General features: G+C 35.8%; 1 protein-coding gene across 2 annotated transcripts in view; it reads left to right on the top strand.

Annotated features, from left to right (window-relative positions):
• The window catches only part of CERKL (ceramide kinase like), a 56,860-nt gene that overhangs the window by 13,883 nt on the left and 20,218 nt on the right, over positions 1-22,759 (top strand). The window contains exons 2-3 of one of the 2 annotated variants that reach the window (XM_062578829.1): positions 11,804-12,046; positions 20,709-20,840. In XM_062578829.1, coding sequence (XP_062434813.1) covers positions 11,848-12,046; positions 20,709-20,840 — 331 coding nt within the window. In that variant the 5' untranslated portion in view covers positions 11,804-11,847. Of the gene's footprint in view, positions 1-11,803; positions 12,047-20,708; positions 20,841-22,759 lie in introns of those variants that run through there. The other variant, XM_062578828.1, reaches the window with a different exon arrangement.

Raw genomic sequence — 22,759 nt, 5'->3', positions numbered from 1 at the left:
TTAAATCAAATATTGTTACTGAGCTCTTAACACATGCAGCTGAGTGTCTGTTCAATTTATTTCTCAGCTTAGTGAGGAAAGCTTCATATGGTAGAGGAAGATTTGGATAGAATAATAATAATAATGATGATAGATTGCAAAAGCCTGTTGGAGTCGATCTGAAGATGCATCTGTGTTCGTTGCTGGGAAGTGCAGGTATGAATCCACCCCGATCCTGCAATTGCATGGAGGCTCTTTATGCCTGTGAGTGAAATTCTTGAGATCCACAAGTGAGATGGTTACTTCAGTCTCGTAATGGGTGTGTGTGTGTGTGTGTCTCCATTGGATGTAAAGCTAGTGTTTAAAAGCTTGTAGGTTTAACAAGTTACATGTATTATCACAGGCTTGAAATTTATCCTTATTGTCTGGCACATATTTCTCCAACAGTGGAAACTCATCTTTTTTTTTTTTGGTCCCTATATTATTAGTGTTTCCATTTGATTCTAGCATTTCTTGGTATTATGCTGCTTCGTCATCCTAGCTGCATCCAGACAGGTCTCTATGATGTTGCTGTTCTCTGTAAATGTATTTCTGTTTGTTGATGGAGCAGTTCTCTGTCGTCTTTCCCCTCTCAGGGCAGAGGGAAAGGGCTTGAATGTCTCAAATGGTAATTGTTTATTTTGCCTGATGAAATCGGTGAGGAGCTTTGCTTAGGGAACCAATCTAGTTTTCAGGTTTTCATGAACATGTTCTGCTTTTTGCTACTCTTCACTTAGTAATAAATAGCTAAATGTGGCATGTAGCTGCAGTGCAGAGTTAAGAAGAGTAGACGAGATGTCAAGCAGCTTGCTCAAGAAAGATTTCTTGTGTAAGATGGTTCGTATATGCAAGGATACAAGCATATCCTTGAAATCATTGAAGCATAAATCACCAAAAAAAAAAAAAATTAAACAGTTGATATGCTTGTCAGAAAATGCTTGGGTTTCTGTGTTTAACTAGGTACTGGAATGTAGTTTGATGTAAAAGTGAAATTCATTTTTATACTGACGGTTAATTTTGAATTTCATGGGACATTATGATTAAGTAGTATAACTTAATGCTGCATGAATAACATTTTAGCATTTTCTGGTTTCTGCATGTTATTTTCAAATGCATGAGCTTATTTTACTTAGAGGTGACTATACAAATCTAAAAGACTAAGATTTTCGTTTTTTTGAGTCTTGTGGTAAGTTTGAAAAATGTGCCTTTAAATGACTTGTTACCTATTATTGTTATTACTCCTAAGCTGTATAAAAACATAAATATTGAACCAACTCAGAGTACCTGTCTTCCTCAATTATTTTTGTATAGTTTGATTTCTAAAATAGAATTATAATGATTTCTGAAGAAAAATTGTCTCATCAGGTATACCTCAAAATAATTCTTTTCACTAGAACATTTTGTAAAGCTGTTGATATTATTTTGGCACTATTGTATGCATGGGCATTGAAATTTAAGTTAGCTGAGAGAAATGTATTGTTTACAGTTTTATTTCAAGTGTCGTATTGCAGTGTGTATTCAGCAGTTGTACCGCTAAATGAAGTAAGCGTATACTTAGCTTGCTGCGCGGCGCTGTGGGCACAGGTGGACATCTTGGCAGTGGGCACCACGCGGTGAAACACATGGCGCTACACGACATGGGGCAAGGAGCACGCAGTTGGAATGAGGAGCCATTTTATGGGTACCTTGTAAATTTGTGCTTGTTCATATGTGGCCTGTGCCTTTTAAAAGGGGTGTGCGTGTTCTTCTGTTGAACATTTGTGATACTATACATCACTCCAGTGTAGTTCTCTTCCCTTTGTGCAGAGAGGTAGTTTATACGAGCCTGTTTGTGTTAGTAGCTTAAAAATGTATCTTTATAACTGCATTTTGTATATATTTATAGCAACATTGGCACCCTGTGTACAGAAGATACAGTCAGTGCTGAAAGGAAACTTGCATCCATCTGGAAGCAATAAACTTTTCTAAAAGACTGCACAGTGTTACTTAATCCTGTGATTTCTTACTGTGAGTGAAATTAAGGTTTGGTTCAGTTGTGTCACATCACATTGGTATCAAATTTTTTGTAAAAGCTTTGTCATAGTGCTAAGCTACAAACAATTTTAAAATAGCTCAAAGTCTGAGGATGTAATTTTCTCAGTTGCTGGATTATGTTTTACTGCAAATGTAGTCAATTGTATACAATAATAATGGAAAGTTCCTAAAGTTCCTTCCTTCCTAAAGGCGTTTTGTAAGCCTTTTATTTCTATCAAGGACTACATTGTGTGCCAGTCAACTAAATATACCTTAATTTTATATTGTGTTCTAACTATCTTGTAATTAATTTGCATTGCAGATGTATCGTGAGGTATAAAGTATTAATATGTCAAAAATATTTTACAAAGCTTATTAGAAAAATATGAACAGTGTTCTTGAGAGTAAATGGGAAAAAATGTATGTTATAAAGATCATGTAACAAAAATCTGCTGCTTGTTTTTTGTTGTTGTTTGCTAAAGGTGTAGTGTAGATAAAAATAACAAAAATAAAAATAAATAATAAAAAAGGATTCATTCATCCCTGCAGGCAAAATAGTGCGGTGTCCCTACGTGGCAACTGTGCCTGCAGTATGTTGGGGCAGGAAGGTTTGGGGCTTTGAGGGAGCTGTTGTCATCTCTGTTGAAAGTGCAGACTTCATGATGCAAAGGGTGGCTGAGGATGTGGTGAAGGCTCCTAGAAAAATTAGCTAAAGATCAAGGGGATAAAACCAAATATGCATCTGTTAATCAATGAGAAGTGCTTAGATGAGCTTGTCTAGCAGTTATTAGCTGTGCTTTCATTTAAATACCTAATGGCATGAATTGCTAATGTCCATGAATTTCCAACTTCCCAATTTTCCCAGTTTAAGGAAGGAAGCAGAGAAGGTTGGCTTGAAAGCGTTTTTCAGAAGAGACCAACCTTTGGATGGGGCATGCTGAGTTTCCTGAATAGGGTATTTAGTGCTCTGGGTGGTTTGTAAATCTGTGTTTGTGACTGAAGCAGATCTCTTGCCTATAAGAATCCAAGTCAGAATTAATTGTTACCTTGAGGTGATCAAACACAGGGATGTCATATGGCTATGCGGGATTATTTTGATTTATTTTCTCCCATTATTTTTCAAATGATGAAAGTAAACGTCATGATTATGATGCAAATTAGCAGCTACAAAACAATGTTTGTATGTAAGAATTTTCATAGGAATATAAAATAAAGCTTGTTTCCTTTCTGGGGATTATTTAGTATCTTTCAGATGTTCTAGCCATTTGTATTAAATCACATAATCCTTAAACTCCACTCTTCCATTTTATTTCCTAAATCTCCTTCTCTCTCTTTCTCCTTTTATTTTATTATATAATGGTGGTATTACTGGCCTGTGTAAAACCAGTCATTTAAGCTGATGCCCATGGTTTCAGCCACTTCACAAAACAGCCAAAATCACTGATGTTTGTTACACTGACAACTCCTTTCATTTGTAGCTTGAAAAGGCCAAGATTTTCAGGCACTTAAAGTATCAGCAAACCTTTTATCAATTACATTATGAAATTAGGCAGTGTGTGGGCCGTGCTGTAAGTCTAAAATATAGAGCTTTCTATGGTAAATTTATCTTCAGTGACTTCTTTCTTAGTGTGATATTAATGAGAAGACAACTATTAAAAAGCAGATTCCCTACTGTGTACATCCTCTCAAACTGTCAGTCACTGTCTACCTAGCTTCCTCCTGGATAACATTGTCCTAAACAGTATTATTCGTAATAGATCTTCTCAGTGGGGAGGTAATTTTTCATTTGGTCGTCTCCTCAAATTCTTTGTTAGAGAATGAAGGGGAAACTATGTTCCCTTCCTTAAGGTGGAGTATCTTGTCTGGACCAGTGTTGGTCCTTATGTTAATGCTTTGTCATGCTTTTCTGAGGAGGAAGTTCTTCAAGAAGTTTTGGGGCTTCTTTGCAAACTCCATCAGCTTTGGTATGTTTGACAAGTTCTGCAGCTGACCTGTTACTCATAAGCAACAAGATATTTCAGTGCTCAAAATGAGGCAGAACAAGTCATTAACGAAAACTTCAGGGTTAGATGTCTAATGAGCTTCACCCTAAGAAGCTCATTTGTGCGGCCTTGTCCCTGCCAGGCATCCCCAGAGGGAGAACGCTGGGTGGAATCCCGAGTCGCGGGACTCATTTGCCATCTCAAGGGAAGTCTGCACATCTGGCTCCTGCCCAAGTGGTGTCAGTCTCAGCAAGGAAGACTGCGCTAAGCTGGACTGTACTGAGCACCTCCCTTACAGCATGACATTAATTGAACAGTCACTTGATTTAGCCTCATCTTTCTTTTCATTTCAGCTAGAACTAGGCAGTTTGGTGATTGATTGTGTGTGTGTGTGTGTGTGCCAGGAGTTTGCTTTTGCCATTCTATTAAAGGTATAGTGAAACTTGCCCATATTTTAAATCCTAGGACTTCAAAGACTAAGCTTAAACTTCAGTTGCTGTGGTGAGGTGATGCTGGGCATGCACACATAGGCAACAGTCACCTAGATTTGATGAGGATGTTCAGAAGAACAAGGATTAGTTTTAAAAGATCTGCTAGAAGAGAGATTGGAATCACCTGGGCAAGGCGCTTTCAAGGAAAGAGTAATCAGGAACGCAGAGAGATGAGGGGAGAATAAAATAGAGGAAGAAGTAATCAATTTTATTCTAAATCAAGGAGAGAAGGCTGAGGAGAGAAGGAAAGAGATTTTGGCTTCTACTTCTCAAATCATTTAATGTTAAACAAATTGCATTAAAAATACCACTGAAGGTACACGTGGAAGTAGAGTTAAATGCTTTTGAGGTGAGTATCCTAATAATGCACTTATGAAAAGGATATGCACTTGTAAGCTTTTTCTTTCTAGGACCATTATTTCTTCATTCCCTTCTACCCAAAAGGGCAGTTTCAACAGGAAGGGCAAAGAGCCACATTAGCCTGTTCCTATCTATATCTGCTTGGTAGTTAAAACACTTTACCAGAAGGTGGCTGATACTATTTTTGGCCTCATGTAGTTAAAACTGTATAGGACTCAAATCTCTTGCTTCCTGGTTAAACATGTAGATAAGCTGTTTTATGGAGGTGGTTGGGCCTGTTTTTACCCTGTATTTCAGTCATGTTTCCTTTTTTATATTTTGCTTGCCTTTTGTTTAAAAGGTGTAAAAATGCATACTGTCTACTATATATGGTCTGAGCAGATAGGAATTTAAGTATAGCTACTTACTATTTCTGGGTCCCAGCTTGTAGACAGGACAGAGGTCTAGCTGTATATTGTGGCAGTTCTGGAATAAGCAGGAAAATGAGAGACCTTTCTGATAATGATAGGTGTCTGGGGGCTGCTGAGTGGATGGCATTCAGGTTGCAATTTTAGATGTATTTACTTAAATCCATTGCTTAAGCTTGGCCTATGAGTAGTGGAATTATAAATAAATACCCTCAGCAAAAAATGGGATATTGTTCTGCTTTTTGTAGAATGTGTTTAGACTTGCACAATATTATAAAGCCATTTTGATTATCATGTTAGATTTTTTTAGGGAAGAATTACTGAGCAAAAGACAAAGAAAATCAATATAATTTCTGTTATCTAATATAAGCCTTGATTCTACAGCTGAGATTCACTTTGGAGATTTGTTTTGGTTAGGTTGTATTGAGGTTGGATAGTTGGAGCCTGAAGCATAAATATATTCAAGAATATTTCTGGAATATCAATTATTTCTATAATCTTCTTTTTAGAGGTATATATCTATGATAGTTTAGTTTAAGGTAGTTTACTTTGCCTTTTTTTTTTTTTTTTTTTTAGGTGGGAATAACAAATAATTGTCAAGACACCTTTTGTGGCTGTATTAACATACTTTTGCTAGATAAGTAGTTGTACGCTATCTTAATGTTAGTTTATAAAGTGGATTTTTATTCTGCAAGTTTTATAAGGCTATTGAATTGTTAAGTTCTTAAAATTCCATTTGTATCTTGGGGGGAAGCAGTGTGATGCCAGGTGCATCTTCCCCAGTTCTTGCTGACTTTGAGTTGTTAGTAGTGGAGAGTAAAGACACGCAGTAGATTGGCTTAAGCCACACTGACTTCCTGCAGATGAAAGGGGACAGTCCTGGGCCAGCCTTCTCCCCTGCTGCATATTTCCTTATCGCTTTGAACAATCTGTGATGTTTAAGACTTTGGTGGAACTGATTTTATTAACCAACCAGTCAGAAAACTAATCCAGCAAAACAAACAGAAAACCAGTAGATGATCTGTGTTACTTTAGGGAGTTGAATGGAATGGAATTGTTTTTGCCGAGTGCCGGGCATAGGCACAGGGGAAGGGTTGGACCACACAGTTGTGACCAGTGATCACGGGTAGGTGCACGACTGCAAGGGGATTAGTGGTGTGATGGATTGGGTTGAATTGGCGAAGGGTGTCACTTCACCCTAGGTTTATCTCGAGTCGGAGAATGAGAACCGGTTGTATTCCCGTCAGGTGTTTTTATGCTCAGTTCCTGGGGGAATGAAGCTCTTGATGTGACTCCATAGCTGGGATAAACAGTTGAAGTTAGTGCCCTGGTCTGGCTTTCCCTCTCTGGAGGACCTGAGCTGCTTCTCTTCAGGACTTTGTAGTACTTCTTGAACTTCTTGCAGTTCCCTAGGAGGTCATTACACCAGTCTGAGAAATAAATTTTTTTTCTAGCCTAAGGCTTTGTCTCTCTCTTGTTTAACAACATTTATGAGGACTACAGTGCAAAGGTGATCCTTAAAGAAAAAAGACCCTCCAACCCCAACCTGGCCCTTGCTTGCAGTGGGATACTCTTGGCAAGCAGTAAGTGCAATTTTGCTTTTCCTGCTTTCAGAAGAGGCATAGCATCAAATTTCACCCAAGGTACTATAGTTGAACTGTCTTTTTGGAATAGAAAAAGCTTGAAAATTCAACAGTTGTGAAAATAGCTTTTCTGTCTTATGTTTAGAGTATTTAAATTAATATTGATTAGTTTTAGATAATCTTTACAGTGGTTCTCAGCTGTTTTTGCAAGAGTGATCATTCTTACTTCTTTCTGTTTCTTATTGACAGTCCTCCTTATTCCAGGTTGTAACTGAAAACCCTTCAGTGGAGAAATCAGGAATTGGTTGCACGGTACTTACCATGCTTTGCACACTACAGTAAAGGAATAACTTGCTTGATTTAATATCTGTTTTTTATGCATTAGTTAGATATTTCCATGTTAACGTTAAATATTACTGAGCTTAAACTTAGACACATTGCCAATGATTAAATTAATTCTGTTTCCATTTAATTCATTTCTATTTAATTCATTTAATTCATTTCTATTTTATATACAATTATATTTTATTGTATAACCTCAATGGTTATTTTGAAAATACTGTTCATGCTGTGTAAGTAGATGTGTAATCAGTTCTATAATACTGCTTTTCACTGTACTTTATTTGATACAGTTATGATGGTTTTTAGTTATTTCTATTATGTTACAGCGCAATCAGACGGGGTGTTGAACTATTACGGAACTTTTTAAGAGAGTATCATGAGACAAAACATGTAAAAGCTACATTTTGTAGATAAATTAAACTGTGGTTGGATAATTTGCCAAAGGTCTTAAGAAGAATTTGTGACAAAGGAGCATAACTTATGTTTTCCTCATGTCCAAATTTTACACTTTAACTAGGCAGCCAACTTTTCCCTTTTTCCACATTTTTGCAAGTACTTCAGATATTTGTTACAGAAATTAAGCTGTTAAATATCATTTTTAGATGGTGGGCATCTACTGTAGGAAAACAGTTTTGTATTGTTGAAGTTCTGGTCTTCTAAAAGTTTAGTTTTAAAACTAAATTTCTGTTTATAAGTTGTTCTGTATTTTAGTAGTATTGCTTTTTTCTTTGTGTATGGTTTGATTTACTGTAAACATGTTCTTTACATATATGTAAACAAACATAATCTGTTTAAAATCTAGTTTAATTAAAATCTAGTTTTCTATTTACAATCAAATGGTAATTGAGTGCTTTTGATTCAGCTCAGTGCAGTGTATTTAGATTTTTTAAATTATTTAAATTTTTTTTTGTTAAGCAAAAGATTTGACTACCCTAAATAGCTGGGGAAGAAAAAGTAGGATAGTCTCATTACTTGAAGTCAGTGATAGGATAAATAGGTGCATAAAACTTGTTAGAAATTCATGTATCAGGCAGGCTTATTTTTCATGCTATATTTGGAAAAAAGTGGACATGTGCAGAAACTGTGAGTACAATTAGCGTCAAGCAGATAAATCCAGCTCTAATCCTGTTTACGCTCTACATCAGACAGATGTGCTGAGATTGATTTAGACAAGCCCTTGGCTTGTAGTAATTTTTTTTTTAAGTGCCATATATTCTGTTTTTGTTAGATCTTTGTTAAATGTTAAGTGTTGTTAGTTTTACTCTTCCTAACGCCTGTAACCTACTTTAGGCAGGTTCCTGCTCTACTCTCATGATGACAGGGCAGCCTGGCAGAAGAGATTATCTTTATTCCTTGTAATTAAATTGACTTTTTTTCAGCAGATACAACAATGGGAAGTGGGTACTGAATTAAATAAATAGCATGATATCTAATAGATGTATACTTAAATCTCTTGCAAGAACAGATGGTACCCAGTATCTTTCTAAGTAATGTGAGAGGACAGTTAATGTCCTCAAACAGCTAGCAATAACCAATATGATACTAATGATCCAATAGGTTTTTCTGAAGTTTAAAAAGGTGTATAATCCACTACATACTTTACTTTAAAGTAAAATTGGTTTTTATGTATCAGAAATATTTTATAGATATAGCCAATGACTTAGTTTCTTCATGTAAATTTTTATACAATTTTATTGCATTTGTGATAATCTTTAGTAGTAAAAATAAAAGATAAAAATGTGTCAGAGATCTGTATGTTGGGTTCAGCTTTAGTAAAAATTGGCTGTCCTGATCTGCTAGCTAGTTCAATATTTCCTGCACAAATTAAAACTTGAGGTTGAAGCTTTTGTATGATTCAGTATTCCTAAAGTTTATATGCTTTTTCAAAGCTGTATCTGAAAATACTTACTCCAATAGAACAATGAGAGTTGCTTACTATTTTTTGAAAGTAGAACACTTACTAGTAAGTGTTTTGTTTTAATTTGCAAAAAATTTTGACAGTATTGCATGTGCACAATACAAGAATTTGATAAATACAGAGTAAGAGGTAGGTTTAAAAACAAGTAAAATCATAGCATTAAGGAAAAGAGAAGCCTTACCTGATTTATGATTAAATGTCACTTTATGGAAACTAGTTGCAAGGGTATACAGAATATTTGAAGTTTTTCATTTTACTTCATTTGTACAGAGCAAAATGGCTAGTGTTTGTAATCTGTGATTCTCATGCATAACAGTAGCATAACAGAATTTGTAATGTATACAGCAAAACTAATAGATTAATCCAAAATGATGTTTATTTTAAAATATTTGAAAAGCAAACACAAGTAATATTTGTATTAGAGGAATAAGGAGGGAATAAATGTTGCAAATCTGATTGCTTTTACAGAAGAATTTTCATTATATTTCAGTTGTGTTTTTCCATTTACCCAAGTTCCTAAAATGTTCAGTTTGTATGCTGGTATTTTTCATGTTCTGTATGTGTGGCTATTTCTGAAAAAAGATGACTAGACTTTCCTGAAAGTGCTGGTTTTTAAAGTTAAAAGATACTAAACTACATATGTAGACCTGGGCAAATGATAAAGGATATCTTTTAGCTTTTTGTTTAAGGTATACAGAGACTATTTACTCACAAATACTTCTAGAATAGAAATAGAAAAAAAATTTGGAAAAAAATCAAGGTACCAGATTTGGTAACTATTAAGATTACCTGTACAATGTCCATTCATCCTTTGAACCTTGAAAAATGATAGTTTAAATGTAATCATTTTTTTCCCTTTGTCTGCTGGTTTCATTCAATGCAGCTCGTAGAAAATATTTTATTACCACTAATTGCAGTACTTTGAGCTTAGTTTTGGGGTCTTTTCCTTTATTATTTTGTGGGTTGTCTCCTGTTTATTTGCTGTGCACTTTTGAAAATCTGCTGTAAAGATAATTTCACATGTGCTTTGGTTATGGCATCTCTGTATTAGCTCAGTGCTCCACAAATATTTACTTGTCACAGTATTCCCATTAGATATGGATTATTTTTGGTCCTATTTTATACCTGTGTTATTTTATACCTGTGTTTCCATATGTGATATGGAAAAATTAAGTTTATAAAATGTAACAGTTTTAGAGAAATATGTGGAAAATGCAGTAATGTCATACTTATATCTCTAGTCAGTTATTTGGGATTGAATGGGAAAAATCGCAGAAGGGGTTTGTCAGGGGTTGCTGGGAGAGGCAACACAGCCCGGGCTGCAGCTCCATCAGTGCTGCTGCGCTGCGCTGCCCCAGGACCTCCTGGTCAGAGCATCATCACTCCCTGGTCCTGGCTCAGGAAAGGAGGCTGAGTCAAACTCTTACGAGACTTGATGTGGGTTTCTTTATGGGTTTCTTTAGCTGCTCGGAAAAGGTAGATCTGTCTGAAACCCGAAACTTAATGTGCACTGAAAAAGGCAACATTGTATTTTGCAGCCTTAGGCATGCAGCCCTCTCTGTCTTCTCCAGGAAGAACTTAAAATATTTTGCAGCTTCTTCCTGGAACTTCAGTGCAGTCTGTAGTAAATACTCATCAAGCAGAATCTGTTATGGCTTTTGCTATTGAGAAAGCAGTTGGCTGAGATGTTCTTGGATTTGAAAAAGGTTTCCGCTTTCTCCTGCCTTGGGTTGCAGAGACTTACCTTTATTGGTCTGGCTTGTTGGATCTGCTGTGGTTGCATAGAAAGCAGAGGAGCTTTTCTCTTGGTGTCCAGGAAAACATCTGGTACCTACAGGAGTAACAAATTCTGTCCAGTACCGTGGCCACCTGATTTTGTTGCCTATACCACAATAGTTCAATCGGTGCATCTCCAAGAGGCACGCAGGACCAGTGTCGATAAAGTGATAGCATTAGCTGCCACAGGGGGGGTGTATGTGAAATCCCCAAGATTTTAAAACAAAACATTAAAAATAAAAAAAAACTCCTCCAAAACAAAAAGCCCCCATTAACTTTCATTTAATGTTCCAGCGTAACACAACTCTTCTGCCCGCCCCTGGGTTGAGGGTCTGTCACAAGATAGACTTTCTCTTTTACTTTTTTTTCTGAAGTAAAGTTACTACTTGAAAATGCAAATGAAAAATAAGCGAGACACCTCTGGTTTATTTTTTAAATATTTAATAAGCTATTTTGTAATATCCAGTCTTATTACAGTAGACAAGTTATACCAACTTAAATAAATTTGGCATATGATCAACAAGGGTGATAGCATGCTTTCTGATCTGAGAGCTGTCATTTAGGAGACTTGAGTGAAGAACTTGATTTTTAAATACAAAAGAGTAGTTCAGTGTTCTTAGTGCATATGATTTCACTTGTTTGAATATCAAAAAGAGGATAAATATCTTCTTTGAAATCATGTTTGTGTAGCTGGATTCGAAACCTAACTAATAGAAAATTGGTAAAACACAAGACTAGTGACTGATGCCAGAGATGTTCAGTAAATTGCAATGTAGATGGAAGTAGATGCAATGAAGGAAGCTACAGAAGAAGACATTAAAATAGCTATATATAGTTTTTACAATATTACTCCTAATCATGTTGATAATGCTTTTTTTTTCTTTTCTCTTTTTTTTCTTTCCCCTCTCCACAGGTGATTCTGTTACAGCCTTACAGGTTAAAGAGGAAATTATTGAAATGAAAGATGTTTTTTCAGTAAAACTGAAACGTCGTCGTTTTGTAGGACAGAAAAAAGGTGGCACTTTGTTGGGTATCACAATTTTTAAATGCTTGATTAAAGAAGAAAATAAACTGACAGACTGTGCTATCCATTTACATAACTTTAGCGAAGATCATTGCCATTCATGGTTTAGATGTCTGAAAGAAATTTTGAATGGTAAGTACTCAATTGGGGTTGATTTAATTATTATGATTTCAGACTTGTTTCTATTGGCTAAACATAGGATTGAATGAAGCTTAGAAAAACATAAATATGGTACTAAAAGTGTAAATGATACTGCTGGGAAGTATTCTTTACTACTCAAGTTTTATGCAGTGAACTAAAATTTAGAGTGACAATAGTAAATTGACTAATGCATTTGTAAAAATTAAACAAGTTAATGCTATGCTTGGAATTGCTCAAACACTGTAAAATATAAGTAGCTTACTATTTCCAATTGAAGAGTCTTCTGATAAATCTATTTCTTAAAGAAATATATTGATCTTTGCTCGGAATTATAGTACATTTAATGATACTACAGTTAGTCTTTGGGACTCTTTAGTGGCTGTTCAGGAGCTCCCACTTGATAGCCAGACTAATTCTTTAAGAGACTAATGGGAGAGGCTTTTCCCTTAAGTTCACAGGTGAAAATGGTCTTCAGGCTCCATAGGACTCTTAGTCTCTCTTAGCTAAGGAGCTGTGTAGACAGTTGTGTCAGTCAGCTAAAGCAGACTCCTCCTAGAAGATACATAAGAGCAAAGCAGATAATCACAACCAGTGGGGCGGAGGGGGAGAACTGGAACTTTCATTTTTTAAAAAATATGTTTATTAACACTTTCTTCATGTCTGTTTTGTCAGCTCTTCTAAAATTCCCTCCTGGGGGGAGGATTGGGGGTTGTCAGCGCATACTCCCCCTTCTGAGGGGGGAGGACATGGGAAAAACCAGAAGTGCAAGAAACTCGAAATGCTCGCGGTCAAAATATTTGAGCCACGAGACAGCAGAGCACGGAAGGCGTGCGGAAAGTACGCTTTGAGCAGCCACGGTTGCTGCGGGTAGCTGGAGCGATAGTTCCCTAGGCCACTGGGAGAGCAGTAAGAGCTGTGTTCTCGTTATCACTACAGCATTATCGCTGTGGTAACTGCGAGGCGGCGCAGGCAGGGCTGTGTTGCCGTAGGTAGGCCAGGGCTGTCCTTCCCGGGAAGAATTTGTCCCGGGAATTCTCTAAGGTTCTAAGGAAAAATGTCATTAGTGGGAAGAAGCCTTGGGGATGAGGTGAAGGCTCTGTTAAGTAATAGTCATTACTGACTTGATATCTCATTAGAACAACAGTAACATAATTTTTATTAACTGTTGTGTCTTCAGTATTTAACCGTTCTGGACTTTGGCTGCAACTTTGAACTTTTCTGTAGGTGTTAAAAGCAGGCTATTAGACACCTTCAGTGAGTATATGCTGAAACACATTGATGTAAGGACATCAGAGATGTGGTAAATCCTCCAAGCATATAAACCCATTAGATTTATCATGATGTACACTAACAGTAAAAAGGCAACAATGTTTTTGTGTACTTTTTGTACTCTGTTTGATATCTTTACAGGACAACGGTCTATTCAAAAATTTTCTATTCAAAAAAATAACATGTTATCTTTGCCAATTTTTCTTCTGTGTTAGAATCATGGGACAGGGGAGAGTATAACTTGCTATCAAGTATATTGATACTAACTAGTGATGAGGGGCAATACATTATTTAAAAAAATACCTTTCTGTGTTTGCCTAGATTAATGTTAGTTTCAAGGTACTGTGTTAACCACAATAGTTTCCCCCTCATAGAAGCTATATCAAATTTAAGAAAGTAAGTTTCCTTAAAAAAAGGGGGGGGGGGAACCTACACAAAACTCCTAAACTCTTCACTGTAACTTGATGCCACCAGTTTTGGTAAGGCAGTGAATATGGTGCATTGGTGATTTTAAAATAAAAAACCAAAACAGTCTGATGTTTCTCCAGAATGTGTGTCTGTTGCAGACTATAATAAATGAGTTTGTTTACTACAGAAGAAAAACAATCTTTCTTGCAACAGACTATTAAAACTCCAGCTGAATTGTTAATATAAACAAGATTATAGAATACAAATCTTGCACATCTGTAATGTAGAGCAACAACACTTTCAATAGTGATTTATACTGTATTTCTACTTCTATTTAATTTACTTTGTCAAAAGCAGGTATTAGAGAAAATAACATACGTATTAATGGTGCATGCTTCTATTGTTTACTTACGATTTATTTTGGATTTTTCCAAGTAAAAATGTATATATATTTTTTTTTAAAAAAAAGCCTTCCCTTACCCCTCTTGAAAGGCTTTATCTCTAAATATAGAATATCTCTAAATCTGTGGAAGTGCCAAGATTCTTGCAGATCTCCAGCTACCCATAAAGGCAAGGACATTTGCATAAGGAGCAAATGTCTGTTTTGTTCCCAGATTACCCTCCATCCATCAGGAGCAGTGATACCATATGTTCACAGAAAATGCTGCAGTATCTCCTACTCAGGTTGCCTTGACTTCAAGGTGCAGTCTCTCTTTCATTGCTTTCTAATTGAAATCCACCTGAACCTGAAAAAAAAGCATTCTGTGCAATGTTGCTCTTTCTAGTTCTTCGTTCAGTTTTATCTTTCTCTAGGAGTTAAACCGTGTGCAAGTTTTTCTTGATCTCTAAACAATGTATTTTCTTCCTCCTTTCCTTTTTACTTCGGGAGTCACTAGGAATCAGAACAGCAACCCTTTCCTCCCATATAATTCAATAAAATGCATTTTCTAAGTTCTGTAACTACAATAGAAAGTAGTTTTCTGCACTATTGAATTTTGAAGCTCGAATATGTATTTAAACTGCCTTTCTATCCAGAAAATCCGTAAATCCTCAGCAGCTTTTCTGCATTTAGTATGGTAGAGAGACGTCAGCAATTCAGACAGCCATAGTACAGTGACAATGTAATTCACAAAAATACGCTTCTGATTTAAAAATGTTTGAAACTTTGGCAGGAAGTTCCCTGTGGGATACAAGTGTGGGCTAAAAGTTTACAATACAAATATGTTCTTATTGATTCTTCAGTAATTAAAGTCATAGTAAGTACCTTGATATATCTCTGCTTGAAACAGTGATGAATTCTCATAGCTTTTCCTACAACTTGTTTTCAGAATAGTGCTGGTCACGTCTTCATTGATGAACTCCAACTCCTTTTTCAGTTTGCTTATGATCTTCTATATAAAGTTAGTGTGTGATCTTTCTAAAATGTGTACCTTTTTTTTTTTTTTTTTTTTGTATTAACTCTAAGTAAGTGAATTTTCTGATCAACTGTTGCATTTTAGCTGTGCAGGTTCTTAGTACTCTTAGGATGGAACAAATTAAAGGCAGATGGTTTACCAAAAGCAGGTGGGTTACCAAAATAGTGTGTATACATGTTTTGCTATGACTGTCAATAAACATGGACTTTTATTTGCTATAATGGCTAAATATTACTAAAAGATGTATTATCTATTAACAGAAAGTAATATCTCTTTATCTCTCTTTAACTGGATTTGAGTTTTTTATGCTTATATATTAATGAACAACAATAGCAAGTTAACCAAGGATGATATGATCTAGCTGCACTTGGAGATTGGTTCTAGTGAGGATTTGAACTGTCTCTTGAAATACTGTATACACAATTCTTCTTTTACTACGTTTTGTGTGTCTGACTAGAATGTTTCTTATATGCTTTTTCCTGTTCATTCTTACCCTTTTTATAAAGGGTATCCTTTGTTGCCTTGAATTTGTGTTCTGAAAACTTCAGTCTGAAGTCTGTCTAGATTGTGATATTTCATGGAGCATGTCATCATATAAGTGAGTGCCTAGATACAGTTAGTTAGAATTATTTTACAGTGGCTGTCCTCACGTGTTTTTTTTAATGTCAGTATTAAACTTGTTACCGTCCTCCTAGTTTTAAATCTTTTCTGCATAACTTTGCAGGCACGCATTTGAACAAAAGCAAGGTATAAAGAACTTGTTCAATGACATGGTGTTCAGAATTACTATCTTTTGCATAGTGCATATTAAACTGGTTTAAAATAACCGTTGCCATCTTAAGGCCTGCACCTATGGAACCAAGGTTCTGAACTGGTGGCCTGAAATCCCCGAACAGCAGCTTAAACAGTTCCTAGTATGCTGTTGAGCTCATGTCAAACCTGTGATGCACCTGACCCCATGATTTCCGTGTGTACGTTACCTCTTATGCATTGCGCTTATGGGCATTTGCAGTGAATGTGCTGTGTAGGTGAGGTTCACTGATTTGGAATCCTCTGTGCATACAAGTGCTTGCGGTTGCTTGTAGGGTTAACACAGCTCTGGAAACAAGAGAAAATAGATAATCAGCAATGCTTGCCCGTTTTCTTGTTTCAGAAAGAAAAATTTAGCTGTGGTAGAACTTACACTTGTTAACCTTTGATTTGGAAGTGTTTTACTTTAAAAACTGCGTGTGTAAATTAACAAGTACAATAAATACTGTTGAGAATAAATGATAAAGTAGCTAAAAATTCATTAAGTGAATGTACTATTGTCATGCCTTGTCTCACAGTGGGATTTGATATGAGTGTCTCAAGCTTCACGCATGAAGTTTTAATTAAAACCATTAATGTTAAACATTAACTTTTTTTAGTTAATATTAACAGTGGTGTCTCCATAGTTACCCTAACAAATCTGGTTCGTGTTATTAGTTTGCATTGAGTATAATATTCTTATTGTTGTATAAAATATTTATAAACGTATGTAATAACGACATGATTCCAGGCTCTTAACTTTTGTAACATAAACCCATTTCCATAGGACCGAGAGCTGAAAACAGCACAGATGTACGTCTGGGCGTAGCGTCTCTGCTGCCCTGCGAGCCTTTGTTTTCAGAACACCCTGATTGACCCACCACCCTTCATGGTTCACTGCTTCGCTTGATAGATCAAGTTTAAACTAGTGCATATTAGCACATTTGTTAGTACTAGAGGAACAGTTGGCCTTCCTGCTTTAGATTGCTGGTTCGTTTCAAACGGAGCAGCTACCGAAAACAATAACAATGTGAGATAGGAGAGCCCCAAAAGGCTGGCAGGCTGAAATCGGTTACAGGCTGTAGTAAAGAAGATTACTTCATTCATATAGATACTTTTTTTTTTTTTTTTTTTTTTTAATAGATGCCAAAAATTCATCTTTGACTAATCTTGTAGATTCTTTCATTAAATCTAGCTGTTTAGTGTGCTGTAACATATCCAGTGCACACTGGGAATGGTAAATAATTTTTGTTACGATCATTCATGTCTGGCACAAACAAAACTACTACATCAGTAGTGCACCATATTTCTGCTCTCAGAGATATTAATTGAATGCCTTGTTTGTGATACTTGTTCCTATAAATAATGGTTCCTTCTTAAAAAAAAAAAAAAAAAAAAGAAAAAGAAAAGCGATATTTATAGAATAATTTAGGTTGTAAGGAAACTATCATAACACTTTTAGCCTGTGAATTCATTTAGTTCTTGAAAAATCTCGCTAGGATTTATATATCAACTCTAATCTCTTTTTCAATAATAGCTTGATATATACAATCAGTTACTGTTAAATTTTTTTGAATGTCTAGTAAAAGAGTAAAACAGAAAAATCCATTTAAATTTCCTCAAAAATCTTCAGACTTTCCAATTAGGAGAAAAAAAAACTTTTTTTTTTTTTTTTTTCCCCAACCTGCTCGTGTTTTTTTAAAACTTTATTGCCACTTGGGCCTCAAAAATAATTCTAAATTTTGTGTGTTCAATTTTAAGTGAGGTATTGATGTTTACTCTTCCCCTTCAGCTTTCACCTAATGGTTGTTTTGTAGTAACAGAAGACTAATTGCAACTGGCACAATCTAGGTAACAGGATTCATTAGTTTCACAGCATTGCCTGCTCCTGCAAACTCTCTACTCTCCTATTCTTTCCCCTCTGCTTTGTGTATGGTAAGATGTGTTAGTGTATATTTATGTTTAGGATTATGTTTTACTTATAAGTCTTGGACACTCTGATTAGTTCCTGCGGTTTTATGACACATGGTGTTGGAGGGAATTGAGCGTTTAGGCATAGCTGAGCAAAAGTTCTTGTAGAGAAGATGAGAAATATCAGAGCACACATACAAATGTGGCTAAAACACTCCTATATTAAATCAGAAGACCTTATCCATGTAGTTCTGCGTTCAATTTCTCCTAGCAGTTTAGGCTGCTATAAATTCGCAGAAGTGATTTTTTTTTGTTAATATAAGCGTAGCTTTACGTCTTAGACACTGCAGTATTACTTTGGCAGATTTTTGGTAAATGTCCAGAATTTACAGTCTTGATGGTGGTGATTGTATATTTTTAATAGTCTTTGGGACCTTTTGTGTTATAGGTAGTCTTCCTTATTTCTGTTGTAGCCGCTGTGATTAAGAAGCGTACTGCATTACGTACTTGCAGTACTTACGTTTCTGTTTTCATGGAATCCTGGAATAATTTGGGTTGAAAGTGTTTCTAGAGGTGATCTTTTCCAGCCTCCTGCTCAGGTCAGGTGAGCTTCAAAATAAGATCAGACTGCTGATCCCCCCCAAGATCAGATTGCCTCCCACCCCCAAGCTGAGTATCGAGGGCTTAGATCGCCTTTCCAAAGGATAGGGAGGGGAAGGACAGAATCAAATTTTCCATGAAGATTCCTTGGAATGGATCTCAGTTACTAATGTCATTTCATAGTTGTGCTCTTTGGTTTTTGTCTAGTGCTTCTTTATTCTCTTAGTGGTACAATAAATTTAAGAATAAATCCAGGATATGAAGCAGTATCTATAAAACACTTATAAACAGTGGTTCAAAGATTAAACTTCTTCCATTTAGGTTTTTTCCCAGTTGGCAGTGGAATGGACAGGAGGTGGTACATCACAGAGAGCTCCTCAGCATAACATGATTAAAGAAAAATGTTTACCTTGCTCCTAAACTGCCTGTGTTTTTCTGCTTCTGGTATCTAAATTTGTTGCAGAGGGGAAGCGTGGGGGAAGTATAGCTCGTATGGCTAGTGAGCTTGAACTTTAGCTTTATCGTTTTATCATTTTTTTTAATCATTCTCAAAGATAATGTGGGCAAGTGACTTCAAATTGAAAACCAGGGACTAACATCAACAAACTCTTAATGTTAAAACTGCTTGACTAAGTTGTTAGCTTGGCATAAATAGAGAATATGTTTCTACTTAACTGCTTTTTTTCATCTGCATATGTAGCTTACTTCCGGAGGATATAAATTTTTGTGTAGGTACTAAGGACTATTACTAAAGATTCTCCAAATTCATTGCAGTTAATTTGCTGTGCAGTGACGTGGTACTATGTATATGATACTGCCATCAAAATGATTAGAAATCTTGGTTTTATTTATGCTTTCAGGTTATAGTAGTGGCAAACTGGTCCAGAAAACTTTCTTCAGTATCTTTAAGAAATCTTTCAGGATTTATCAACACCAGCTGGATAAAAGTGCTAATTTTTCTTTCCAGATTCTTTCGTATGTTTAAATAACTGAAAAAATAATCTATTCGGCTTTTATTGTGTTCATATATTTTGATCTTAAGGAATATGTTCTTTGATGCTGCAATAGTATTTCACTATAATTTCCCAAAGGAATTGTTACTTTTCAGGTGTTGAGGTAGAGTGAGAAATAGGTTTATGAAGTCCAAGGCAACACTTGATGGTGATGTGCCTGTATACATTGAAGTGATGCTCTGTACAGGACAGGACACTGTTTTCTTTTTTGGTTCCTTTTGGAGGTATGGGCTATGACTAACTCTTTTTGAATGTTGAAAGCATCGTATTCAACAGATACAGTTTTCATTTGACTGAAACTGATAGTTTGATCTGATACTAAAGGCAAAATTAGAATTAATACATGAATTCATTGAATACAAAATTGTTCATATTTTTAAATAACTATCAAAGAAACAGTAGCGTTGCATGCCAACACTTGCTTTTTATAGGTCAAAGTCAATCTCGGTGAATCATGACAATTGCAAGAATTCTAGAAAAGAGCACTTGAAAAGTATTCTTACTGCTATTTTGTATGAATTATTTACTCTTCAACAAAAAAAGTAGGTTCCAAATACTAAAATTATTCTCACAGAAGAAATATCATTGAATCAGCATGCAAGACATAGTACTGCTTGTATGGCAATATTAATGTTGCTTGTTCAGAATTTGAATCACTTGCAAGAATTACGTGTCACTGATCTTTTTTAAAATAAAATGAATAATTTCTAGACTCTTGAATTATATTGCCAAATTTCTTATTTTTATGTATTTCTTCTGACCTCTTTTAAGATGAGGAAATTTCCTTTCCATTTTATAATTTATAATTTTATAAAAATGAAAGTGTTGGATTTGTAGAATCAGTTCTATTGGGTATTATTGACATTTACCTGCTAGAAAACATTTTGCATTTAATTCTAAAACCAAGACTTTTTTTTTGTCACTCTAACTTCTCCACATTCATTCTACTCCTGTATCAGCTTTAAGCTAGGATGCGACATGCATTTTTTTCTGACTCTCATAATGTCTTGGTTAGAGTATGATTCATTTTTACTATCTATTAGCTGCACATGCAAGTAATCAGATCTTTGGGCACCATACTATAACTTCAGGATAAATAGCATACTTCCAGTAATAGGTTGAGACTGTTTTCAGACTGTAATTTATATATTCCTAAAATCCTAATAATGCTCTTAATATTAAAAATTAACTTAAACTATAGAAATGGCTGAGTTGTGTGTATTCTTAAATGTTGTGTTTTATTTTTAGGTTTTCAGAATAGACCAAAATCCTTAAAAGTATTTGTTAATCCAAACAGCCACAAAAGAGAAGCCCCTCATATTTATTATGAACAAGTTGCACCTCTTTTTAAGCTTGCAGGCATCAAAACGGATGTCACGGGTAAGTTGCTTCAAAAGCGCAATTTAATCCTCCTTGAAACTAGTATTTAGGCATGCAAGACAATTTGTATTTACTGCTAATCCTTATTGGCTTTGTGTGCAAGTGGTGTGTTTGTAACCGTGGTTAATACAATGCAGTATATTTTTCTTTCAGCAAAAAGATTTTAGTAATTCCATTATTCATTAAATAACTTCCCTGTATGGATATCAGTACAAGTAATATATTATCTTTTGTGCTTTTAAAGTAAGCAGCGAATAAAAAGAGGAGAGACATCTAATTTCTGACAGTCTTGTGTATGGTTGTTTATGAGTTGTTGTGGAGTTCTGGCAAATTACGAAGGGTGCCCTTTCAGAAGGCTAGTTGTATATTGGGACAGAGATTCCTCTGGACTTCTCTCCATGTATCACACAAGCCAGTTGCTTTGTTGTAATAAAAGTGTTGATTTGTTTTCCAGCAACAATTTGGGGATTTTTAAAAAATTTAATCATTTTCCTCAAAACAGTCACACTTCGACTAGATGTTTTTCCTAAATCACATAAGCATAAAGTATTTTTTTAAAAATATATTGAAGATCAGTTGGGAATAGCGGAATATTTATTGCTTCTATTCAGTTAATAGTTAAGGGATCCAGACAGTATCTAGGTCCTTCTATGGTGATTCTTTTCATAAGTTTAGAGTCTCAAAAACATTACAGATTTGTCTATGTCTTTAGGCCCTTAAATGTTGAGGGCAACTTAGTTAGCTTTCTAGTTTCTTCTTTACCATATCCATTTCTTATTCTGAGCATTTCTTTAAATTCAATGAAACTTCTTGCAGAATACCTAGAACATTATTCTTAGGACCCTAAGTAAAAGGAGAAGGGTCGACAAGAAGCTATTCATGGAGAATACAGGAGGAAAAGAGCTAAATATATGCTATTGCAAGGCTTGTCAGGAAAAGGCAAACCTTAATCCTGTTTGGTCTAGACAATGCATTTACAAATAATCAGATAATACAAAGACTTCCAGTTAAGAACAGCGTAGGGCCAAGTCTGATAACTTTAAAGTATTTTGCCAATAGAATGAAATACAGACCCCTGTATTAGGCACTTTTGTATGTGGGAGAGCTCCCCGACTGTGACTTCCGTTGCCTTGTATCGGTGTGCTGCGCCTAGAAGTAGCCAAGGGTGGGCCTTTAGCACACCCTTGTCTCTGCACTGGGACCGGTGTGGAAGTATGTCTTTAGTCCTGTGTACAACTGGGATCTGTTGCTCAGCTCCTTCTGAAAGTCTGACTTGCATTCCTTGTAAGTTAGTGATTGACATCTGGAACTAACTTAACGCAAAATGGTGCAACTTTGAAAAAGTACCTTGGTCTCTTATAAAAGATGAGTAGCCGTAGCAGACCGTAGCACCACAGTGCTAACTATGGACAGAAGAAGACTTGCTGCTTTGAAAACAATAGCAGGGGAAGAGAGGAGGACTTAGGGTTAGGTCCTTTTATGTAATCAGGGTCTGTCTTAATATTTAGGGCTCTGTCTGCAGAAGTGAGTAAAGGGCTGGAGATTAGTCTCTTAACTCCTGGAATATAGGGATCTACACGTCCCACTTAGGGTGCTCTGTCAGTGGGACATGTAGATGATCATTTTCTTTTCTCTGGACCTAATAATCTGAGTGCCAAGTTACAAAGTGGATGGAGGAAGGAGAAGGCCTGTAGCCATAGCTTCGTGGCTGTGGCACTTCTCCGAGAGGTAAGCAGTGTGGTGGAAGAAAGAGGGAGCTGCGCTGGTACCACTGACCCTACTGGCGACTGAAATAACTGGTGGGCTGTTGTGCAGAGGGGAGAGTTCTGCTTGTTCTTACCTGGGCAGATCCTTTTTAAGAGAAGTCATGATGCAGCTGCATTTTGTAATCAACCATATTCTTTAAGTGTATGTTACTT

This window comes from Rhea pennata, chromosome 6 (assembly GCF_028389875.1).
Source record: "Rhea pennata isolate bPtePen1 chromosome 6, bPtePen1.pri, whole genome shotgun sequence".
Lineage (NCBI taxonomy): Eukaryota > Metazoa > Chordata > Aves > Rheiformes > Rheidae > Rhea > Rhea pennata.
This window is presented reverse-complemented; position numbering and strand designations above follow the sequence as displayed.